Source organism: Perognathus longimembris, chromosome 20 (assembly GCF_023159225.1).
Source record: "Perognathus longimembris pacificus isolate PPM17 chromosome 20, ASM2315922v1, whole genome shotgun sequence".
NCBI classification, from domain to species: Eukaryota; Metazoa; Chordata; class Mammalia; order Rodentia; family Heteromyidae; genus Perognathus; species Perognathus longimembris.
Genome location: NC_063180.1, coordinates 27,522,053 through 27,546,893, shown reverse-complemented (window position 1 = coordinate 27,546,893; position 24,841 = coordinate 27,522,053). Strand labels below are relative to the sequence as shown.

Below are 24,841 nucleotides of genomic sequence, written 5' to 3'. Positions count from 1 at the left end.
CACCACATATACAGAAAATAGCCAGAAGTGGCGCTGTGGCTCAAGTGGCAGAATGCTAGCCTTGAGCATAAAGAAGCCAGGGACAGTGCTCAGGCCCTGAGTCCAAAGCCCCAGGACTGACAAAAAAAAAAAAAAAATACAAGCTACCATCAAAAGTACATTCTCAGAGTGAATTCAAGTAGAAATTCCAGTGGAAAGAAGCTGAGTGAATGTATATGTACATATATATGTGCTTAATTTTATACATCCACATTGGCAACTATATATGCACACTGGACGGGTCCCGTTACTCACCGATGGACTCCAGCAGACAGGCAACCTCTGACATCACATCGCTCCACAGCTTCCTCTGTGCTGCGTTCATCAGGTCCCACTCTTTGGGGGTGAAGTTCACAGTTACATCTTCAATGTTCAGAGGTTCCTACAACACCCAAGACAGTTCCCATTTGACAGTGCAACAGGGACAAGTTCAACAGACAAGCCTTGAGATGACGCCAGCTGAGGTAGGTAGAGCAGAGACGGGGTATGCACAGAAACCAATGGTTCTGGGCTCGGCTATGGCCTAATGGCAAGAGTGCTTGCCTCATATACATGAAGCCCAGGGTTCGATTCCCCAGCACCACATGTATAGAAAGGGCCAGATATGGCGCTGTGGCTCAAGTGGCAGAGTGAGGAAAGAGAAGCCATGGACGTGATCAGGCACTGAGTTCCAGGCTCAGGACTGGCCAAAAAAGAAAAGAAACCACCATTTCTTTAGGGCAACAGCTGGGACCCCTCAGCGTGAGTGGCCTCAGCGCTGGCCACACTGCACAACATTACAAAGGCCTGCAGGCCACACATACAGGGAACACTGTGGGGAAACAGGCCAGAGAGGGAAGAAAGAACAAAAACCATACCAGCAAACCAATCCAGCTCCAATGGAGAGCTGACATGGGATGCCATGGACACTGGAGACCAGCTAGGAGACAGGACATGGGGAAACAAACATGGAGAGGCAAACAATGGCACCTGAGCTGGCCTGACCCTAAATAGGATCAGGTCTAGGGGTTGGGTCACAGGAAGCTCCCAGAGCCAGGCACTTGACTGACAGGTTCATAACCTATTGGCCAGCAAGCACACCATGAAGCCAAGATGGCAGGTAGTACAATTCACAGTGTGGCCAGTGATGGCGCTAACCAGATCCGACCTCCCTATTACAAGCCTCTTTATTGGGGTCTGTCCAATTTTCAAAATTTTACCCAATGCTTTCCATTTTTTCCTATATTCCACATTTATTTCCACTTTTCTCCTACATGTATACCTTCAGACTGAGTTCAGTTCATGAAGTTTCCTAGGGGTAACAACTAGTCATAAAACATCAAGATGGTGATGGAGGCCAGATCTGGCCAGTGAAAGAGGGCAGAAGCTGACTCCATCTCCATTATCTCCGTCAGCCCAGAGCTTCAGAGTTGAGGGTCCTGCCCTGACTTCAGGAAGATTTACCCACTCAATATAAACAACAGTCATTGTCCTCCGCACCAACCCTCAATCCACCCTCCAACTCTAACTAGATGAAAGGTTCATTCAAGCAGATACTATGTAAAAGGTCGTAACTCCACTGGCCACCTATGTGTGGCTTAGCATACTCTGCCTTGACCTTTATAACTCTATAAATCGGCAGCTCCAGCACTTCCCAAGTCTGGGTTGTGGCCCTGTCAGGTCAGTTTATTCTTTTTTTTTTTTCGGCCAGTCCTGGGCCTTGGAGTCAGGGCCTGAGCACTGTCCCTAGCTTCCTTTTTGCTTAAGGCTAGCACTCTACCACTTGAGCCACAGTGCCAGTTCTGGCTGTTTTCTGTATATGTGGTGCTGGGGAATCGAACCCAGGGCCTCATGTATACAAGGCTAGCTCTCTTGCCACTAGGCCATATCCCCAACCCCATTATTCTTAATTCCCCAATAAATCCATCTTTTTACTGAAGACTGTCTGTGAGTGGTAGACTATTGAAGGGGCAGGAGACCCCCTCCCTGGGACACTTCCCCCAGTACAATGGGGTTTAAAATTATATCAAACAAACAACTACTTGTGACTGAGCTAGAATAAGGCTTTGGGTTTCCCTCAGCAATGCCCAGATCTCCCACTCCAACCTGGGCCACTGGGAAGAGGAACCGCATTTATGCTCGCCTGAGCCCCACAAGAACCACTAGAGACCCACACCATTGCAAAAGCAAAGGAGTCTTTATTGCAAGCTTGAGCTTGGCCCTCTGTGCACTGGGCAACCTGATGCTAAGAGGCCATGAGCCTAGGGTTATCAGCTGTTTTATACATTTTGGGGAGTTTCCTTCCCGCTAAGGCCCTTAGGGTATTTGAAACTAACATTGTAAGTACAGACTCTTACATTCACTAGAATCCAAGCAGATTACACACATACATCTTTAAATGTGGTTGTGCATAGGGACTGACTAGCCAAACTGAGTTTGGGTCACTAGTTGGCTTTTCTGGTTCTCGTTCATCATATTTAAATTTACACTAAAAGTTGAGTCATAGTCATAGTTCTTATGTGCATAATATAAGAGCAAGATATAGTACCCCACACAGCTATATTCTTTCCTTTTTATATTCCCACATAACATTGAAGGGCTGAGTATAGACAGAAGGATTTCTCACATGAAAAATGTTTTCATGGATTTTCATCAGTGTGCATAATTTGAGTCTGTATACGAGGAGTAGATCAGTTCACAGCTTTCCCCCAAGTGACACCCACGGTTTCTCTCCGCTGTTTTTACTTTGAGGGAGCCAACCTTCCATGATGACTGAAGGCTTTCCCATAGCTGTGATGTTTATAGTCTTTCTCACCCGCGGATAGTCAGGCCTAAAGCCTCTCACAAAGATGGTTTCTGTCTGTGGATTCTGTCTAGTATATGTCCTCTGGTGTTGTCTTAGTTGAGTTGATTGACTGAAGACTTGCCCATACCGAGGAGACCAAGAAAGTTCCCATTTGACAGTGCAACAGGGACAAGTTCAACAGACAAGCCTTGAGATGATGCCAACTCAGGTAGGTAGAGGGGAGAAAGGGTATGCACAGAAATCAACAGTTCTATGGCCTAGTGGCAAAAGTTCTTGCTTCCTTTACATGAAGCCATGGGTTCGATTCCCCAGCACCACATATATAGAAAAGGCCAGAAAAGGGGTGGTGGCTAAAGTGGATCAGTGCTAGCCTTGAGGCAAAAGAAGCTAGGGACAGTGCTCAGGCCCTCAGTTCAAGGCTCAGGAATGGCCAAAAAAAAAAAAAAAAAAGAAACCAATGGTTCTTCTCGGCATGAGTGGCCTCAGCGGCCTCAGTGATGGCCACACTGTACGGTGCTGTGGAGGGGCGGATGAACAAGGCACACCCCGGAATACTGCATGGCATGTGGAAGAGACGATATGGAATAACCCACATTCCACATGGAACACCTTCCTCTCTAGGCACTGGAACTTGGGTCTTGGGTGCTTACCCTGAGCATGGTTGCTCAAGGCTAGTTTGTGCTCTATCCCTAGAGCCACAGCTCCCCTTCCAGCTTTTCTTGGTGCTTGATGAGAGACAAGAGTCTGGTTGACGGGCTGGGGATATGGCCTAGTGGCAAGAGTGCGCGCCTTGTATACATGAAGCCCTGGGTTCAATTCCCCAGCACCACATATACAGAAAATGGCCAGAAGTAGCGCTGTGGCTCAAGTGGCAGAGTGCTAGCCTTGAGCAAAAAAAAAAGAAGCCAGGGATAGTGCTCAGACCCTGAGACCAAGCCCCAGGACTGGCCAAAAAAAAAAAAAAAAGTGTCTGGGCGATTTCTCTGCAGGGCTTTGAGCAACAGTGGCCAGTTCTCAGCCTTTGGAGCCACATGGTTATGACACCTTTAGAATAAAGTTTGTGCAGGTATTGGGCTTTGATCTCATGACCTACATGCTGTCTCAGAGTTTCCTTTGCTAAACCTGAGTGTTCTCCCAACAGAGCTATACTTCCATTTCCCCATTTCTCTTCTTCTCCTTCTCTCACCCACCCCTCCCTCTCTTCCCTCTCCTCCCCCTCCTTCTCTTTCTCCCTCCCTCTCCTCCCCCTCCTTTTCCTTCTCCCTCTCTCTCTCCCTCCTTCTTCTTCTTGGTAAATTAGTGGAGAAATGAATCTCATGGGTTTTCCTGGCCAAGCTGGCTTTGAACTGGGATCTTCAGGTCTCAGCCTCCTGAGTAGATAGAATTACTGCTGTGAGTCACCTATGCTCCATTCTAAGACTTAAATGTTACTAGAAGCAGTCAGCCACTGGTGGTTCATTTTACCCACTCAGGGATAAGGCAGGATCGACTACAGAAAAGGAAGCAGGGTAAAAGGCTGCCAGGAATAAAAAAACTCAAGGTTAAAGCTAGTCCATCAAATTCGCCTAAGATTAAGGGACCAAAGTTATTCATGAGGAAATGAGGCCGGATAAGTTCAGAAGAATGAGGCCCGGTGAAGGCAACTCAGTAATGTGGTGTTTAGAAACATACAATCACTATCTCAGCTTCAGAGGCGCAACAGGATGCATCCCTTCCTGAGAAACACATTTCTCAGCCCCAAAAATAACATTTCTCTGGCAGGATGTATGCCTTCCCGAATAAAACGCTCCCCACAAACTTAAGAAACCCCCAATCAAAATGTAGACAACAAGGGGCTTTCCATATCTCAAGGAAAAGGAACTGCTCCATGGCAGGATGGGTTCCACCTGCCAAGAGAGCCCCAAACATCCAGAAACTCAAGACATAACACCAACCCCCAACTGTTGGTGATTAGGGCAAAGAGAAAACACCTATCTTGGCATACAGTTGAAATCACACCCCCTGCCTTTACCATATTAATAGTCTCAACAGCCAAGGAACTGTCTATCTCTGTCTCTCCAAGAAAGGACCCCCACTCTTGTAAGAGTGTGCCCTTGCTTTCTGAATTTCTGTCTGCTTTTGGTCTACTGGCTTGCTTACTTCCTCAGTAGAACTCAGCCAAGTTTCCTTATCACTGTGAATTGTCCAGAAATTCTTTTTCTGGGATTGAAGTTAAGGACTCTAAGAGAGGAGTCCCCATGTTAAAAGGAAAATGTCACAGACCGTCTCCTGCATCTGGTGCAAGGAGACAGAGATCGGGGTATCGTTGTTCCAAACCAGGCCAGGGAAGGAGAGTCTCAGAGACTCACATCTCCAGTAAGCTGCACAGAAGATAAAAGAGTGGCACTGTGGCTCAAGCACTAGAGCCTTAGCCTTGAGCCACATAACCTCAGTGACAGTGCCTTGGCCCAAAGTTCAAGCCCCAGCACTGTCAAAAAGTAAAGATGAAAACTTCAGAAAACCATTCATAACATTGTTTGCACCTTCGTTGCAATGAATGGTTTCCATAACTATACCTAAGAGTATCACTCAATAAAATCTTTCAATGATATTATATGCTTTTTTTTTTCTTTTGCTGGTTCTCAGGCTTCAACTCAGGGCCTTGACACTATGCCAGACCTATTCTGTTCCAGGCTAGTGCCCCAACACTTGAGTCACACCTCCAACTTGCAGCTTTTTGCTGGTCAACTGAATAAGAGTCTCCCCAGTTGCCTCACGAGGCTATCTTCAAAAGTGCCACCCTCAGATCTCAGGCTCCTGAGTAGCTAGGATTGCAAGCAGAGCAGCCCGGGCCCTAATATCCTGTGCAACTGCAGCAAGCAACACAGTAGTCATTCCTTCCTTGAGAACATAAAGCTACACTGCATTATTCAAAGTCCAGAGCAGCTGGAGGAGATCCTTACATTCTTTAGAATGAAGGAGTTCCCACACAGCATGGGCTCTTTGTGGTGTCATTTCTGGGCACAGATCATGACAGGGTTGGTCAGACAGGACAGGGTTGGTTCAAGGGCATTAAGACCGGCAGTTTCTCCAAGGCCAGTCAGGGAGACACTGAGAGCCCAGTGATCACCATTCATTCCTGATAGCATGTCTCATCCTCAGTGTTTATGCAAACTCATATATTATATATCACTGTCTATCTTCTTGTTCTTTCCATTCTGCTAAGTAGGAAGTGTTTTATATGATAGTAAATTATCCATGAAGCCACATATTGAAGGATGGAGTCGTGGAGTTTTTAATAGCGCACTAGCAGTCTGCAGGCAGCCGCTTGTTAGAAAGGCCTGCAGCTCACACATACCCTTCACACTGTCAGGAACAGGACAGAGAGCAAAGAAAGAACAAAAACCATACCAGCAAACCAATCCAGCTCCAATGGAGAGCTGAGTTGGGATGCCAGGGAGACTGGAGACCAGCCGGAGACAGGACACAGGGAAGCAAACATGGAGACACAAACAATGGCACCTGAGCTGGCATGACCCTAAATAAAATCAAGTCTGGGGATTGGGTCACAGCAAGCTCCCAGAGCCAGGCACTTGACTGTCAGTTTCAGTAACCTACAGGACAGCAGGCATGCCATGAAGCCAAGATGGCAGATAGTACAATTCACGGTGTGGTCAGTGATGGCGCTAGCCAGATCCCACCTCCCTATTACAAAAGAAGCCTCTTTATTGGGGTCTGTCCAATTTCCAAAATTTTACCTAATGTTTTCATTTTGCCCTATATTCTATATTTAGTCCCACTTTTCTCCTAAATGTATACCTTCAAACTGAATTCTGTTCATGAAGTTTCCTAGGGGTAACCACCAGTCATCAAACATCAAGATGGTGAGGGAGGCCAGATCCGGAGGTCAGAGGCTGACTCCATCTCCATTATCTCCCTCAGCCCTGAGCTTCAAAGTTGAGGGCCCTGCCCCAACTGCTCAGAAGCATGGGAAGTTTCCCCCCATCACTGTAAACAATAGAAACTATCCTCCCCACCCCACCCCGCAATCCACCCGCCAACTCTAACTAGATGGTTCAAGCAGATACTATGTAACAGGTTGTAACTCTACTGGACACCTGCGTGTGGCTTAGCATACTCTATAGGTGTTGTGACCTCATTGGCCAGGTACCAGTGGTGAGATTGTCCACGCGGCCTTGGCCATTATAACTCTATAAAGTAGCAGCTCCAGCACTCCCCAATTCTGGGCTGTGGTCCTGGCCAGTCCGTTTATTCATACTTCCCTAATAACTCCATCTTTTTACTGTAGACTGTCTCTGAGTGGTGGACTCTTCAAGGGGCGGGGAGACCCCCTCCCTCGGATCCTTCCCCCATTACAACCTGGTTTAAAGTTAGAACAAACAAACAACTGTTTGTGACTGAGCTACATTAAGGCTTTGGGCTTCCCTCAGCAATGCCCTGATCTCCCAGTTCAACCTGGGCCATTGGGGAGAGGAACAGCTGTTATGCTCAAACACCGGACCCCCACAAGGACCACCAGAGACCCACACATATGCAAAAGCAAAAGGAGTATTTATTGTAAGCTCGAGCTTGGTCCTCTGTGCACTTGGCAACCGGACGCTAAGAGGCCATGAGCCTAGGGCTTTCAGCTGTTTTATACATTTTTTTGTGGGGGAGGCAAGGACTTAACATACACCATAGCATCTTTTAACAAATCAACACACACTTTGGGAAAATTATAAAATAATTCTAAAGCATGTTTGGCGAATTTGGTGAAGGGAAATCCGGAAAGGGTCATTGGTGAGATCGAGGGACCGACACTTTTAGAATTGATTGGTTAAACCATAAGGGTATAGCAAGGGGGATAGTGCACCACTGCAGGGTTTTAGATACAGGAAACCACACCTGTGTGGGGCAGTTCTGGTGATTGTAAAACTTGTTTTTCTTCTCTGCAGGTCATTCATATGGGTATTTACGGTTTTTCTGAAAGCCATCTGCCCCAGGGCATTTTATGGTCTTTCCTAGGTCCTTAGCCACAAAGGGATTTACAGAAGCAAAATTAGTAGTTAGTAACTACAAAATTGTGATTACAATTTTTAGTTTCTCCCCAGGGAACCCCTGAAAGTCCTGTCTCAGCCTGTGGGAACTCAGTTTTAGGCACCACAGTTAGCACCACACTAACTGAGTTGCACACATCAGCATGATTAATGAGTCGCTGGACATTGGGGAGGGTAGGTGAAGTATTCCTTTAAAAGTGGTGACTCTTAAGAGTCCTTGACTTCAATCATAGAACAGAACTTCTGGACCATTCGCCATGGTAAGAACATGGCTGAGCTTTATTGATTGTGCAGGCAAGCAAATGGACGAGCAGACAAACGGACAAGCAGAAGGAAAGGGGCACTCTAACAGATTGTGGGGCTGGGCATAAGAGACGGGGAAACAGATCCTTGGCTGTTAGGAGTATTCGTGTGGCATTCATAATCTGCTAGTATGTGCTACTGCCCTTCTGTTTATCTACTACTTTGCTTACTCCATTAAGCTCTGCTGTGTTTTCTTACCATCCTGCCTTGCCCAGAAATTCTTATTCCACAAAGTCAACAACCCTATGTGAAGAGTCCCTACATTTAAAGTAAACTTCACAAACCCTCACCCGTGACTCGTGACAAGCCTCTTTCCACGAGGCCTCCAAACAGGAAAGGAAGACATTCCCTGTGCTCCTTCCACACACCACTGAATTGCAGGCCAGTACACGGATCATTTAGTAGCGGGACAATGTTCCGATCAGTGAGCACTACTTCAGAGTCACTCCTTGGAATTCCAACTCATGAACAAGTCTTCTTGTACTTAATATGATAACGCAGTGGAGCACTGTTGGCTCTAGGCTGTAAGCTGAGCCCATTTGAGCTGCTCAGGAAGCAGAGATCTGAGGATCGGGCCTCAATGGCAGCCCAGGCAGAAGCATCTCAAGAGTCTTATCTCTAATGAACCACCAAGGAAATACAAAGTGGGGTTGTGACTCTCTGCGGTGGAGCACTAGCCTGCAACAAAACAGGCCAGAGACAGTGCTGAGGCCGAGTTCAAGTCCTCCCACTGACAGTAAAAGAAAAAAAGATATAAACACCCGATGCCAAAGTCTCTTTTCTTTAAGGAAAGCTTTTGCTACTCACCGGGGACGCCATGATCCCAAGAGAGTGCTCCACTAGACTTTCACTCCCAGGCAGTCCCAGTGCCATGCTGAAGGAAGCATGGAGGGAGGAAGAAGCCAGCAGCCACCTCCAGCCTAGGATTTCCAGCCCCTGGGAAAGTGAAGTCCTGGCTCCTCCCACACCTTCACCTCCACCCAATCAACAACTCTGTGGAGCACTGGGTGAACCGTCACGCCCAGGGCTGTCCTTCAGCCCCCAGAAGCCAGGCCTCTGAAAAGAAGAGACTGGCCCACTGATGAGGTGGGGGGTTGGTCCCAGGAAATTCAGGTCCCAGCCCCAGACTCTGGGGATTCTGGTGGTGCCCACTGGGGCTAAACAACACTGTGTATTTACATATCCCCTTTAGGTCTATGCAACCCCCTTCATCTGCAATTGAAAGGATGGCTTGTCTCCCTTCTGGCCCCTGGAAGCTGGGTGGACAGCCCTGCTGTAGTTAAGTAAACAGCTGTGTTTACATTTGATCTTCATCACCTTCAGTGGGACATTATTATTACCTGGGCTCAGGTCTCTAGGACTGACTTCTTCTTGAAATAGTTGACCATTATATGTGGACATCCCTTTTAGGAGATAATGCATTCTGCCATATATTTAAAAACAGTTGTTTGTCGTTGAGAGGGAATGCACGTTCCACGAGGAGGAGCTGTTTTCCCAAATATTTCCTCTTCCAGTATACATGTGAACCTTTGGTATGTGAACTGGGCCAGGGTCTACTTCATACTGGTGCATAGATTTGACGTCAGGTTGATATACCCACTTCGGAGGGCCCGTGGATTTGATGACAGGTGCACATGCCTACCCTTGGGAGGACACAGGTTCCCTGGAAGACTGGAGTCCTCAAGGGGTCAATTTACATAACTTATCATAATAAAGGGGAGCTTCCCTCAATTGGGTGGGGGAGAGCTTAGTGGAAATGGAGATGGCTTCTGCTCTAATCTGAGCTGGAGTCAGCCTCAAGTCCCTCCACAGTTAATGATGACACGGGCCAGATCTGACCTCCCAATTACACTCAAGTAGATGGGCTCCCCAACTTACGTCCCTTCTCCTTTCCCACTCTGACTTGCTCTGCTCTTCTTGCTCTCCTGTATACTTTGTACCTGCTGAACCGCTAGACTCTCACTGGACCAGGCTGAGGAGACCAACCTTAACCCTTAGAGGTGGGGTCGGGAGATGGTGGGGTGGGGTGGGGGAATTGCTAAAATCCCTCCCCCTCCTTCAGCCCCGGCCTCAGCGAGGACACCACCCACCACACCAAGCTCCTCCTCCTCCCTACCATCCTCCTCCTCCTTCCCCTCCCCTTCCAGCCCTCTCTCACAAGTAGCCTCTTTCAGCAGCCTAGCCTGTTACTTTCTCTTGTGCTCTCCAAAGCCCTTCCCCATTGACTCCTCTCTTCCCCTTGGGCCCCCTTGTTCTTACTCAGGACCAGACTGGTGTCCCCAATTCCCATAAACACTACCACCGACTCAGAAAAGCAAGATGAGGAGCCTTTACTATCTCAAGACCACACTGCACAGGGCAGGCAGCAGAGTGCAAGGCCACCCTTCTTTCAGCAGAGCTTAGACAGGGAAAACCACACGCGGTGCGTTACATGGAAGCCAGTGGATTTACAGAAGCAGTGCCAGTAGTCAGTAATAACAGGAAACAGTGAAATGGATTAGGGCCCCTCCTAATAAAAGTGGTTACACATAAGCAACGCAAACAATGTAGTGGAACAAGAAGGGACACTCAGGACCACAATTATCTCTGGGGACTCATCTCCAATTAACCACCAGAACACAGAAGTGGAGCTGTGGCTGAAAGTTGTAGAATACTAGCCTTGGACTCTTTAGCTCAGGGACGGCACTGAGGGCCTGAGCTTTAGATCCATGACCTCCAAGGGGCAAAAAACACCTAAATATTTATCCTTAAGAAATACCGAAGTACAGGGCTGGAGATATGGCCTAGGGGCAAGAGAGCTTGCCTCCCATACGTATTCCCCAGCACCACGTATATGGAAAACGGCCAGAAGGAGCGCTGTGGCTCAGGTGGCAGAGTGCTAGCCTTGAGCAGGAAGAAGCCAGGGACAGTGCTCAGTCCCTGAGTCCAAGGCACAGGACTGACCAAAATAAAAAAAAAAAAAAACAGGAAAAAAATACCTAAGTATTCAACGTATTATCTAAGTATTCTGCTCAAAACATCCATTTAATGCATAAGAGTCCATTTGGTATACTTCGGGGCTGGTACTCATTTACAGGGAGAATGTACATTGTCACTGTGAGGTTTAAGAGGCTGCATTCTTTTACAAAATAACAATGAGCCCCACAGTGGGAAGACTGAAGCTCCTTGGACTGCACTAATATTCCTGACCTGGTCCCTGGCCCCGGGTTCCATTTCACCTACTCCTGCTGTGGCCACGCCCCTTTCCTCATTAACCTTGCCTCTGTCTCCTGCTCCTCATACTTCAGACTCAAATCCTCATTCACACAAGTGCCATCAAATTGCATGCTGCTCAGACAGAACAGAGCCCCAACTGTGACCCTGGGGAAAGAAACACTATCTAAAAACATTGCTCATAACCCCACTGTTTGTAATTTACAACATAAGATTTCACCTGCTACTGAAATGTGTGTAGATTGTGTTTCTACTGCACAACGTTGTATGGTCTGAACAATGTGACCACATCTTCCCAAGGCCCTGAGGGTTCAGGCCAGCAGGTCCTCTCAGTTCTCAGTTCTCAACTATGCCATTATAGGGGAAGGGCATGGTCTCCCCAGAAATTTGGAAGGTCTTATACTATGAGGGCTACAGTGCTGTAAATCATACCCACGTCCAAGTTCTGCTGTAGCTGACTGGATGTTTAAAAGGCAGAAGCAACACTTGGATTTCGGTACAACTTCTAAGCATAGACCAAGAGTGTTGGGGGCATTGGACTGGGAGCTTCCAGATGATAGGAATCTTGCCAGGTAACGCCCTTCACAGGGCCTCTCTGCCTGTCTGTACTGGCATGGCTCCTTTGCTAGGCCCTTGGTATGACTTTGGCGCTGGAGTAAAGACACTTGCAAGCATTGGAAACAGCCCCTGCTTTGTCTAATAACTGGAAGGGGCTCCTGGCAATGATGCCCAGGAGAACAGACGCACTGCTTCACACCAGTGGGAATATCTTCTCATTTTTTCCTAAGAATTCAGTACCTCGCAGGTTAAGAAAGGGTAGAAAAGTCATGGTTATTTAAGAGCATAGGATATCCTTCCTATATCTTTAGCAACTGCTAATGTAAAGTTTGTGGTAAAACAGACAGGTCTGAAAGTTTACAGCAGAAAATGTAATGCAAAGCACGACTATCCCTTGTGAATCCAGAGGTTCTCCTTCCATGTGCACAGCTGTGATCCATCTCCTGTGGCCGAGTAAATAATACTTCAGGTGGGGTAGCAAGGGGCAGCTTTAAGAACAACTCTGATGTTGCAAATGCAATAGGAAAAAGAGGTGGGGCACGGGGAGAATGCAGTTGGGAATCTAAGATATATTACACAATTATCAAGAAGGTGTTTGGACAACAGATTCTGCTGCCTACCCCTGGGCAAGCAACCCAGAATGGAGAACACCACCCCCAGGAGTAACTGGAACCTCTTGTTTGTTTAAATGTTTCTTCTCCCTCCCCCCACAACTTTCTTTTTCCTACCGATATTTGTTCTGATTCCTCAATAACCAATAAAGAAAGTTAAACAAAAACCTATTGTAAAACTAATGTTAAAGGTATTACCCTTTAGTTGGTTGGCTCCCAGCCCATTCCATTCTTCTGGTGGGTGGGGTTGGGACCGAGCTGGGCAGGGCGCTTTCACCACAGCTGCTGGGTGTGTGCCACACAGAAGCCCTCCACCATTCAAGGGAGGAGACACGCCCCTCTTCCATGCAGACCACCCGGATTTCCCTCACTGACCAAGGCCAAATGAAAAACCAGATGTCAGCCATTATCACAGATCCGGGGTCCTGAACACAACAGTGCTGGGATCAAAACAGTGCATGGATCAAAATCCATGTCTGACTTTGGCCCCGGGAGTATTAGTAGCCAGTCCCCATTACTGAGCATTTTCTCCCATTGCATAAAACACTGCATTGCTTCTCTGTGACCTGCTGTGAGAAATTGCCACAACCTTAGCCAACTGAAGCAATCAGGAGTTGTCTTCTGCCAGGTTGAAGGGTTAGAAGCTTAGCACAGAGGCCAGGAATGGTGTCTCAGGCCTCTCCTGGCTACTTAGGACACAGAGATTGGTGGCAGGAGCCAAAATAGCTGTCAGGATGTAACTTAAAGAAACTACCCAACTTAACTAATAAGAACACTTGATGCTTTTACAACCTTGCCTGTTAAGCCTAATACCTTGTCTAACTTTAATTAACAACCTTGTGAACCTTACCCAATCCCTATCCTGAGAAAGAGCATCCCACGGTTCTGTAACCAGGCAACCTAATGACCCTGTCTACATGATTTACCCTTTGCTGATTACTATATAAGCTGCCCTGAGAAAATAAAGTTTGGGACCTTGATCAGAACCCTGTCTTGGTCTCCCTCCTTGTGTCTGGTTTGTGTCTCATTCAGGTCAATTCCCCCTTGGGCTCCTGTTGACAAAACCTCGTAGGCCAGGGCAGATTGGGACAAAAGGGGTTCAAGGCCAGCTTAGCACCTCTTCCCTCTCCTTTTCCCCTCCCTGCAAAAAGTGAAAAATATTCCATTTCAACAAATAAACTTGACATATTAATATGTGTCAGTATTCCCAACTACAGACAAGGTATAATTAGGAAGATCACATCTGAAGGCCAGTCTGAACTTAAAGACTTAGCTGAAAAGTAAGGCAAAAAAAAAAAAAAGTAAGTGTGGCACATATGGTAGGAGCGCTTGTCTATCAAGTGTAAGACACTGAGTTCAAATCCAAGTACCACCAAAACCAGAAGTTTGGCATGGATCTCAGGGGACCCCAATCAGCAGGACTGAGCCTTTCTGGAAGCTGTGTGGCTCACTTTCTTCATTCAGCAATAGTGGGATATGAATCCTGTCATTGTTTCTCAAGAATGTGAATGGAACTGGAGACTATACCATTCAGTAAAATAAACCAATCACAAGGAAACAATACTACATGAGTTCACCCCCTAGGTTAGGTGCCTTTAATGAATTAGCTAGATACTTTAGCAAACTGACAACTGTTTTCCCATGGTGCCTTGTAAAGTTTTCTAAACACTGTTCTCCTTTGAGAGAGCATAGACAGGACTTGAGAACATGTCAAGTGAAAGGAAGTAGGTATGGAAAGATGGATGTGGTTATGTGCCCAATCACTGGTGAAAGCTAAAAAAAGTTCATCACAGAATTCGTGTGCAGTAGTGGTCACTAGAGGCTAGGAAGAGTGTGAGCAGTCAGCAGGTCACACCTGTAATCCTAGCTACTGAGGAGGCTGAGATCCAAGGATCGTGGTCCAAAGGCAGGAAAGTCCCAGAGACTCTTCTCTCCAATTAACCACCAGAAACCAGAAGTGGTGCTGTGGCTCAAGTGGAAGAATGAGACCCTAGGGCTAAAGAGCTGAGGGACAGTGCTCAGGCCCAGAGTTCAAGCCCCATGACCAACAAAGAAATAACAACAAGCCCAAAACACGGTTATAAGTAGAAAATAAGTCTAACGTTATAATTCACAAAAGAGTACTTGTAGTAAACAACAACAGTTCATTACACATCTAAAAAAACAGGAAGAGTAGGGCTGGGAATATGGCCTAGTGGCAAGAATGCTTGCCTCCTATAAATGAAGCAGTGGGTTTGATTCCCTAGCACCACATATATAGAAAAAGCCAGAAGTGGCACTGTGGGTCAAGTGGCAGAGTGCTAGCTTTGAGCAAAAAGAAGCCAGGGACAGTGCTCAGGCCCTGAGTCCAAGCCCCAGGAGTGGCAAAAAAAAAACAACCAAAGAAATAGAACCTGCCCAAGACAGACCCTGATTACCCTGACTTTATCATTCCTTACACATTGTATGCATGTACATATAATTATAATAATTATAATCCTTTCATTACAGCATGTAATGGGAAAGAAAACATAAATAAGAAATTACGCTTTTAACTTTTACAACAAAGAAAAGTGGCCACTGCTCCTGACCCTTGGTGAAATCCACAGTGCATAGAAAGAGGAAATGAGTACCCACAGCTTGCCTGTAATTAGGCTAATTGCTCACCGAGTTTCAGGGCTCCAGAGCTGAGAAGCATTCCAGCAGAGCAGCTCTGCCCTTCTGTGCCTTAAGCTTCACACTGCCCCAGAGGAGGTGCAGCCCCCCTACCCCTGGGAATAAAAGCCCAGGAGCCCCTTGGGGGTCACTGGGCACTGCCTCTGGGCCCTCAACCCTGAGGCTCCAGCTACTGCTTTCTGTTCCACTCCTACAAGGTGCCTGAAAAGTCAAGAAAGAGACTGAAGTATTAAGGAAATAGAAATGGGAATGGTTACAGGATCCTGGGAGGGAAGGATTTGAAAGACTGATATGAAATTTCAGTTATACAAGTTGAATAGGTCTAGGTGTCAACTAGACAATGGCCATGTCTATAGCCTTTGCAATTTTGTTAAGAGAATGGATACCATAGTAATTGTTTTTTTTTGCCAGTCCTGGGGCTTGAACTCAAGGCCTGGGCACTGTTCCTGAGCTTCTTTGCCTCGAGCTGGCACTCTAACACTTGAACCACAGCACCACTTCTGGCTTTAAACTGTTTATGTGGTGCTGAGAAATTGAACTCAGGGCTTCATGCATGCTAGGCAAGCACTCTACCACTAAGCCACATTCTCAGCCCCCATGAGCTCTTTTGGCTCAAAGCTAGTGATCTACCACATTGAGCCACAACTCCACTTCTGCTGTTCTGGTGGTTAATTGGAGAGTCTCACAGACTTTCCTATCTAGGCTGGCTTTGAACTGTGATCTCCAGATCTCAGCATCCCAAGTAGATAGAATTGCAGGTGTGAGCAACCTCTCTGAGGTTTTCCTCTCTTGAACTCAGGTCCGGGGCACTGTCCCTGAGCTTCTTTTGCTCAAGACTAGTGCTCTACCATTTGAGCTACAGTGCCATTTCTGGTCTTTTCTGAGTTGTTTTTTGGAGATAAAAGTCCCACAGACTTTCCTGCCCAGACTGACTTCAAACCATGAGCCTCAGATCTCAGCCTCCTGAGTAGGTAGGATTACAGACTGAGCCACCACTGCCTAGCTCTACTTACCCATTTTTTTCTTTTATTCCTTTCATTCCTTCTTCCCTCCTCTCTTCCTTCTTTCTTCTTCTTTCCCTCTCCTGTCCTTCTCCTTATGTCCTTCCTTCCCTTCTTTCTTCCTTACCTCTCTTCTTCCCTCCTTCCACTATTCCTCCTCCTCCTCCTTATCTGGCTGTCTGTCATCTGTCTGTACCTCTCTTTTTCATCTCAGTAATTTGGTCAGAGTCAACTGCCTGAGATGAAGCTACTGGTCTGTGAATAATCTTTGCTATTTCCTTTTTAAGAGAAATGTAAGATGGCTTTATGAAAATTGCCTTCCCACAAAATAATTTTTAAGAATAAACCAAGCCAGGCACCAATGGCTCATGCTTGTAGTCCTAACTACCCAGGAGGCTGAGATCTAAGGATTGTGGTTCAAATCTGGCGCAGGCAGGAAAGTCCAGAGACAGTTCTCTCCAATCAACCACCAGAAAACCGGAAGTGATGTTGTAGCTCAAGGGGTAGAGTGCTGACCTTGAGCTAAGAGCTCAGCCACAGTGCCCAGGCCTAGAGTTCAAGCCCCATCCCAACCAAAAATTAATAATAATAAATAAAATAAAATAAAACAGCCCTCCACACTGGCCAGAACAAATTATTTATTTTTATTGAAGTATCTATTCACCAGCAAGTGCCAGCATGAAAAGAAACTAAGTGGTTGGACTTCTCAGGTCCTGGCTGCATGTTTGCAGTCACTCATACTCGCCCCGCCCACAGGGCTCCATGGTCACTCAACACTTCAGGACTCTCTGGCAGAGGCCTGTGAGCCCTTGGTTTTTGTAGCAATGATTCCCACACCTTCCGTTAAGCTTGAGGCACTTCTCATAAAAACTGTGTTCTTGGCTACATATGGGAAGGAGTTGTTCAGGGTTAGCCGAGGTCTGCTCATTCTGAAGTATGTGTAGTCACAAGGCAGGTAATACGGCGTCTATGATGTTTCTTGAAAGCTGTTCTAGCCCCTTCTCCCTTCCAGTAGGTACAGTGATGGGGGGTGTTTTCTATGTGGCATTAGGTAAAAGACCAAGATGAATTGCTTCCTCTTTGAACATTTTTAAGCTCTCTGGAAATAGCTGCTAATATCCTGTCATCCAAATCTATTGGGCGATTTACCAGTGTGTTCCTATTTACACCTCTAGTGTAAGAAATTGCACTCGGATTCACATAGAGCAAGATCTGAAGCTAAGGAAAGTTGTCAGGCTAGATTAAAGAGGGAGTGGGTGTGTTTGTGTGTGTGTGTGTGTGTGTTCACATGTGCACATGTGTCTGTGTGAAAGTGTTTACTGGAGTAGATCCTGAAAAGGCTGCTTGGAAAGGCAGGATGCATTTCTCCATATTTCTTGAAAAACTGGATTGCAGAAGACACACAGTCAGATCAAAAGGGGGTGGTGGTTTTGGTACTGACTCCCTAAGACTTGTCACTTATTTGAGATAGAATTCCAGTTCTGGATTCAGCACTTTATCAGTAGCAATTGTAAGAGCAGCCTGCTTTAAGCTAAGGCGAGCATCTAATGTCAACGCGTGAAACAGCTAATTCACATCTGTGCAAAACTTACAGCCAGGTAGGTAAGTGCTGCCATATGTTCATGCATGAGCTCGCATTGGCGTATCTAGCTTAGGAAGTTTCTGTGCCTTCCTGAGCCACTGTGCCCACAGACTTCTAGTGGAACATGAGAGACACCTGTGGAGAAACTCTGCGTGTGTGCACATGTGTGCATATGTCAGGCAAAAATGTTGGCTGCATTTTTGTATATGTAACATTATATAAATCTTGTGTCAAATAAGTTCTGAGTATCAGTGATTTCTAAAAAAAAAAAAAATGAAGAGAGCAGCTCATGTGAACATTCTGTGCAGTGCACATGGGTTGAAACAGCACTAGCACATGGGGCTGATCTGGCTACCCTGTGGTCTGGGAAGCCCTTCCTTCAGCTCCCTGGGACCGGGTATGGATCTGCACTGCACCTTGCAGTCGAGAAGGACACAGACGGGCTCCCCAAGTGTCCCTGGAGGTGGAATCCTGGTTCCCACTGTGCCTCTCCCTGCACTGAGGCAGCATGGGCCCCAGTCCGGGCTACTTATGCCTGGGCTCCTCTATGCTGACCTGTAGGACAACGAGAAGATGCCGAGCTCGCCTCAAGTCCTGTGTCTATAAAATATTTAGAGATGGGCCTGCTGTGCACATTTTTTTCCTCTGAGAATCATTAAATATGAAGGAGGGAAGAGATTTCCTTCGAGGTGTTGACTCTGGACAACAAATGCATTTCATTATGTGGGGATCTGACTATAGTATTCAGCTTTATGGGATAGGATTGAAAGGTGACAAGGTACATCATGCCATTACACCAGAGTCCCTGGGGGACAAGAATGCTCCAGACACCCCCTTCCTCTCTCTCTCTCTCTCTCTCTCTCTCCCCCCTCTCTCTCCCTATTCCCTTTATATTATATGCCTCAGATTTTTCTCATTTTCCCCTTGATTTTAGAGCTAGTTTTTCCCTTGACTTTACTTTGTTCACCTGTTTTGTTAGGAAGCATGAGAACCTGAGCCGAAGGGCTTCTGGGCCCTTCCATCCTTCCATCCATGCACGCTGGTGACAAGCTTTCCTGGATTGCAGTGGGCGACACCAGGGTGGATGGGAGACTCACCAGTAGGCACCGAGTTAGGCAGCAAGCACTCCCCAGGCCTACGGATGAAGCCGGCAATGAAACGGGAATCCTGGCTGAGGGGTAGCAAGGATTAAGGAAAAGGAAAAATAAGGCAAGAGAAAAAGACAAGAGACAAAGATGGGGTACGGGAGGTCTGCAGCCATAAGATTGAAACTCAAGACTGCAGCCAAGTTTATTCTTAACTTCCAGCTTATATGCAGTTTTGCAACCAGGGAATAGCATAGGGTTGTTAAAATTTAAGAACACAAAGGGGCTTTGAAGTTTGAAAACATTTGATTACAGTAAACACAGGATAAGGTAGATTAACATAGGAATCTACTCCAGGGGACATAGCAAGGTGCAGACAATAGCAAAGCAATTCCCGATAGTGGCCATGAACAAAGGTCCTTGCACCTAGCACATCCTAGCCATAACAGCACAGCCAGAGGTGAGAATGAATCTAGCTGCAAGTTTGGCTCCCCACATTCTGCTGTCATCAGCACAGCCAGAGGTCAGGATGAGCTTAGCTGCTAGCTCAGCTCCCAACATCCAGCCATGACCACAGCAGAGGGGCCTCTGCGTCTGAGCCCTGATGGCGCCCAGTACTTACACGGGGAGTGCCACACCCCTGATCGCCTTCCCGTGAAGACCCCAGTTTCCCTGGGGCCAGAAGCAGGAGCACAGCTAAGAGGAAGAGGAAAGTCTTCATGGCCTGAGATGCGCGCAGGGGATGTCAGCACCATAGCCCTGGGGAGAAGCCAGTGACACCCACATTTATGCCTTTCTCCAGACAAATGATCTTTAGTTTGTAATGTGAATGGCATCTTGATCAGAGAGGCTTGCCATTTGTGAGTGTGTTTCCAAGCTCAGCCACACAAAGCCCAGAATCCTCAAGGGGCGCCAGCAGACAATTTAATTTTCTGACTCTCGAAATCTGCCAAGAAGGAAGAGGGGCATGGGAAACAGCATGGGGTAGAGACCCATGTCTGGGTGTGTATGTGCTCTGTGAGGAAAACTAAATCAGTAAGTAAACATCTAGCTATGATAGTTTGGGGCCATCTCCACTGTGCTCCTGGTGGTGCCATTGTGTGTGTGATATGTGTAATTACAAACACTGCAGTGCTTCTTGTAGGCTGAGTGCCTCGTGGCCCGGTGCACTCAGAATTCCAGTCAATCATTTTTTGTAGGTCTTAATGTTATTATAAAGAGGTTATCTTTAAATCAGTCAGGTAGAGAGTCCATTTGTTTTGGGACAATGTCACCCCTTCCCTTGCTCTCTCCCTGTGTTTCCTTCCAGCTCCCTCCCACAAGCTGTACACTTCATTTTCAAGATAGTGTCCAATGAGGGCCACTGCTGCATTTGTCCACCCTTTGTCCCTCCATTTCTGTGCCCCTCCTTCCCCTCCTAAAAGGGAAATGAACCAACAGAACAGAAAGCAAAGAAAACAGAAATACTCTTGTTTCTGTTGCCTGGAGTTCATTTTGATCCATCTATTATTTTGTTTAGCTTTGTCACTCAGGGCTGAGACAGGGCTCCAGTTCTGGCTTGTTGCCAGTGAATTGGAGACAGGGCAGGAGCCAAGGTACTATCTACCCATGGGAAATTCCCGAGGGCTCCATCTGCATGCAGGGGCCCAGGCAGCCATGTTTTCTGTGATGACTTGGCATGTGACTTTTACACATAGAGAAATGTGCACACACTTACAGTGTAATTCTATTAGCCCTTTGCATTGGGTGCCCTGAACCATCTGTGCCACCGTGGATTACAATCAGCCTGGCCGGGGAGTGCCAGTCAACATGATGGTGCCATGCCACAGAATTCCACTGGGCAGAGGAGAGAAGCTGAGGAATTTTAAGGGATTAGATTGAGAGATTATAACAGTATTAACGATGCTTTAAGGAAACCGGTAGTCATTTTCTTGATTACTTATTCTACAACACCTTTTGTGGTTCCAAATTGACAGGAGAAATGTAGAATGAGTGCCACCTACCGTCAACAGAGTAAAAGTAATTCTAGGTTCAAAAGAGACCAAGACAAGGCATCCATGTAAATAAACCCAGAGGGCTGCAGAGAGGCTCAGATATCCTGAAACTATGAGTTATCTATATACACTCTGAAACTTGCTTTAGATTGTTTTTTTTTTTTTTTTTGGACATGTTGTGACAATTCTAAAGGTGGAATGCATTTTGGAACAGAACTATGTGTTCTGGAACTACAGAAGAATACATAATTCAAAACAAATGGTGTCTTTTTTTTTTTTCTTTGTCTTTTTTGCCAGTCCTGGGGCTTGAACTCAGGGCTTGAGCACTGTCCCTGGCTTCTTTTGCTGAAGGCTAGCACTCTACCACATGAGCCACAGCAACATTTCTGGCTTTTTCAATACATGTGGTGCTGAGGAACCTAACCCAGGGCTTCATGTATACGAGGCCAGCACTCTACCACTAGGTCATATTCTCAGCCCTGATATTGTCTTTTGCAGAAAACCTCAGTGGACATTTTTACGGTATCCAAATAGGTGATTGAAAAAAAGGCAGAGTGATCTAAATTCAAGCATTAGGTAAAGAGTAAAAAGACAAAATCCTCACCAGTAGTCAACAAAATTCTTTAAAAACCAGAATTCTGTGCCAGAGACTGGAAGAGGACAACTTAGAATTCTAGTTTCCATGTGCGATGGGTCAATTCCCTATGGACTAATAAGAGGACAGGGCTTCTTCAAGATTTGGCCTTGAGTGAACTTTAAATTTCCATTTGGGGAGGGGTGCTTGAACTCTGGGACGGTGGGCTGTACCTAGCTTTATCAACTCAATGCTAGTGCTCTACCACTTGAGCCACAGTGCCACTTCTGTTTTTCTTGTGGCTAGTTGGAGATAAGAGTCTCACTGACATTCCTACCTGGGCTGGCTTTGAACCTCGATCCTCAGATCTCAGCCTCCTCAATAGGTAGGATGACAGGTGTGAGCCAGTGCTGTACAGCTGATTTTTAGATTTCTACATGATAGCCTAAATGTTTGCAGATTTTCTGATGCTTAGCAAATTCTTTTTTCTTTGGTACATAACGAGGCTTGAACTAAGGGCTTTGGCACTGTCCCTTGAGCTCTTTTGCTCCAAGGCTCTTGCTCTACCAATGTGAACCACCACCCAATTTGGAGGTTTTCAGTGATTTAATGGAGATTAGTCTCATGGACTATCCTGCCTGGGATGTCTTTGAACCTCTATCCTCATATCTCAGCTTCTTAAGCTAGGATTATGGGCTACGAATGTGGCTTGGCGGTAGAGTGCTTGCCTAGCATGCACAAAGCCCTGGGTTCTATCCCTCAGCACCACATAAACAGAAAACGCCAGAAGTGGCTCTGTGGCTCAAAAGGAAGAGTGCTAGCCTTGAGTACAAAGAAGTTTAAGGACAGTGCTTAGGCCCTGAGTTCAAGCCCCAGGACCAGGGTAATAAATGAGGAAGCTAGGATTACAAGTGTGAGTCACTGGCACCCAACTCAAAATTTATCCCTTTCACATGATTGTTGTCTCCAACTCAAGTGAATTTATTATACTGCAGCTGAAACCAGGGACTTCTAATAGAGTATCTGTAATTCAGAAGAACGTTTATTTATTTATTTACTTATTTTTGGCCAATCCTGGGCCTTGGACTCAGGGAGTGAGCACTGTCCCTGGCATCTTTCTGCTCAAGGCTAACACTCTACCTCTTGAGCCACAGAGCCACTTCTGGCCTTGTTCTGTATATGTGGTACTGGGGAATGGAACCCAGGGCTTCAAGTATAGGAGGCAAGCACTCTTGCCACTAGGCCATATTCCCAGCCCCTCAGAAGAACATTTAAAGAAGACCCAGACAAAGTCAGCTTCTGGAAAAGGTACTTGGTTACATCCAGTCAACTTTTGTAAATTTAGGGGTCCTGTTGATCTGCCCACAGAGAGCATGGATTGTTCTGTCTCAGTATAGTGCACAACCCAGTGAGGTGGCAGCTTGCTGAGTGAGCCTGAGGAGTACTTGACCACGACTCCCCGTCACCTCCTGAGTGTCAGAGCTTTTGAGAATATGAGCTTTAGCTAAGAAGAGAGCCTAGCCGCCACTCCAAACTCACTAACTCCTCCAATGCCACATTGAGAGATTGTTGGCCACTCCTCCCGAGACATCCCCCCCTCGGCCCCTACATCATCCCCTTGATCAATTCCCTTCTCTACCACCAGACACTATGTGTTCATCAGCAAGGCACCCACTGCTAATTGCTTTCCTCCTTTTGTAAACCTTTTTTACCTTGGTGTTGATTTCCATCACCGTAATAAAAATTCAGGACACAGACAGTTTAAGCGACAAAGTTTTTATTTTGATTCATTATTTCAAAGGATTCTGTTCTCCGTTCCTGAGACCCATGCACTGGACACAACATGACCACAGTGGGAAAATGGAGCAGAGAATTACCACACTTCCTAGCAGGCAGGAAGAAGGCTGAGGGAGACACTGAAAATATCAGAGAAGGGAAGGAGGAGAGCGGAGGGAGAAGGCAGATGGGAGGGAGAAGGAAGGAGAGCAGATGAGATTCCTGGTAGAGCCTTCAAGGACATACCCAAAATGACCTGTTTCCTCCACTCAGAAGTCTACAAGTGTTCCAAAACAGCCCAGTCCACTGGGGTCCAAGTTTTAAAAGCAGAAGTATACTGGGAATATTACACTATCAAAACACAAAAACATGAATATATTCTATTAAGCAAGTTAAAAACACACTACATATGCAGGCACATGTGAAACGTCTTTGAAAATGCTCGGTATCTTGACATTTCAACATTTATTTCTGATTTTAAAAATATATGTACATCTTACAGCAAATTATAATGCTATTTAATATACTTTCTAAGCATCATCTGTTACTTGTAAAGATATGCTCATCAGTAAACTGAATATTGGTAATTTGAGAAGTTATATAGAGAAGTGTTATGCCAAGTCGCGAGAAGAACTCCAAGAAGACCACCATAGTAGCCAGTCCCCATTACTGAGCATTTTCTCCCATTGCATAAAACACTGCATTGCTTCTCTGTGACCCGCTGTGAGAAATTGCCACAACCTTAGCCAACTGAAGCAATCAGGAGTTGTTTTCTGCCAGGTTGAAGGGTTAGAAGCTTAGCACAGAGGCCAGGAATGGTGTCTCAGGCCTGTCCTGGCTACTTAGGAAGCAGAGATTAGGACAAAAGGGGTTCAAGGCCAACTCAGCTCCTCTTCCCTGTTCCTTTCCCTCTCCCTGCAAAAAGTGAATAATAGGGCTGGGGATATAGCCTAGTGGCAAGAGTGCCTGCCTCGGATACACGAGGCCCTAGGTTCGATTCCCCAGCACCACATATACAGAAAACGGCCAGAAGCGGCGCTGTGGCTCAAGAGGCAGAGTGCTAGCCTTGAGCGGGAAGAAGCCAGGGACAGTGCTCAGGCCCTGAGTCCAAGGCCCAGGACTGGCCAAAAAAAAAAAAAAAAAAAGTGAATAATATTCCATGTCAACAAATAAGCTTGACATAATAATATGTGTCAGTATTCCCAACTACAGACAAGGCATAATTAGGAAGATCACTACTGAAGGCCAGTCTGAACTTAAAGACTTAGCTGAAAAGTAAGGCAAAAAAAAAAAAAAAAAAGAGAAGTAAATGTGGCACGTGTGGTAGGAGTGCTTGCCTAGCAAGTGTAAGACACTGAGTTCAAATCCAAGTATCACCAAATCCAGAAGTTTGGCATGGATCTCAGGGGACCCCAATCAGCAGGACTGAGCCTTTCTGGAAGCTCTGTAGCTCACTTTCTTTATTCAGCAATAGTGGGATATGAATCCTGTCATTGTTTCTCAAGAATATGAATGGAACTGGAGACTATAGGATTCTGTAAAATAAACCAATCACAAGGAAACAATACTACATGAGTTCACCCCTATGTTAGGTGCCTTTAAGGAATTAGCTAGATACTTTAACAAACT

At 46.2% G+C, this 24,841-nt stretch overlaps 1 protein-coding gene across 1 annotated transcript in view; it reads right to left on the bottom strand.

Moving 5' to 3' along the window:
- Nucleotides 1–18,308: 18,308 nt before the first annotated feature.
- LOC125368166 (zinc finger protein 709-like) overlaps nt 18,309–24,841 on the bottom strand; it is a 35,708-nt gene continuing 29,175 nt past the window's right edge. Inside the window, exon 3 of the mRNA XM_048369022.1 lies at nt 18,309–18,338. Coding sequence (XP_048224979.1) covers nt 18,309–18,338 — 30 coding nt within the window. The remainder of the gene's footprint in view (nt 18,339–24,841) is intronic.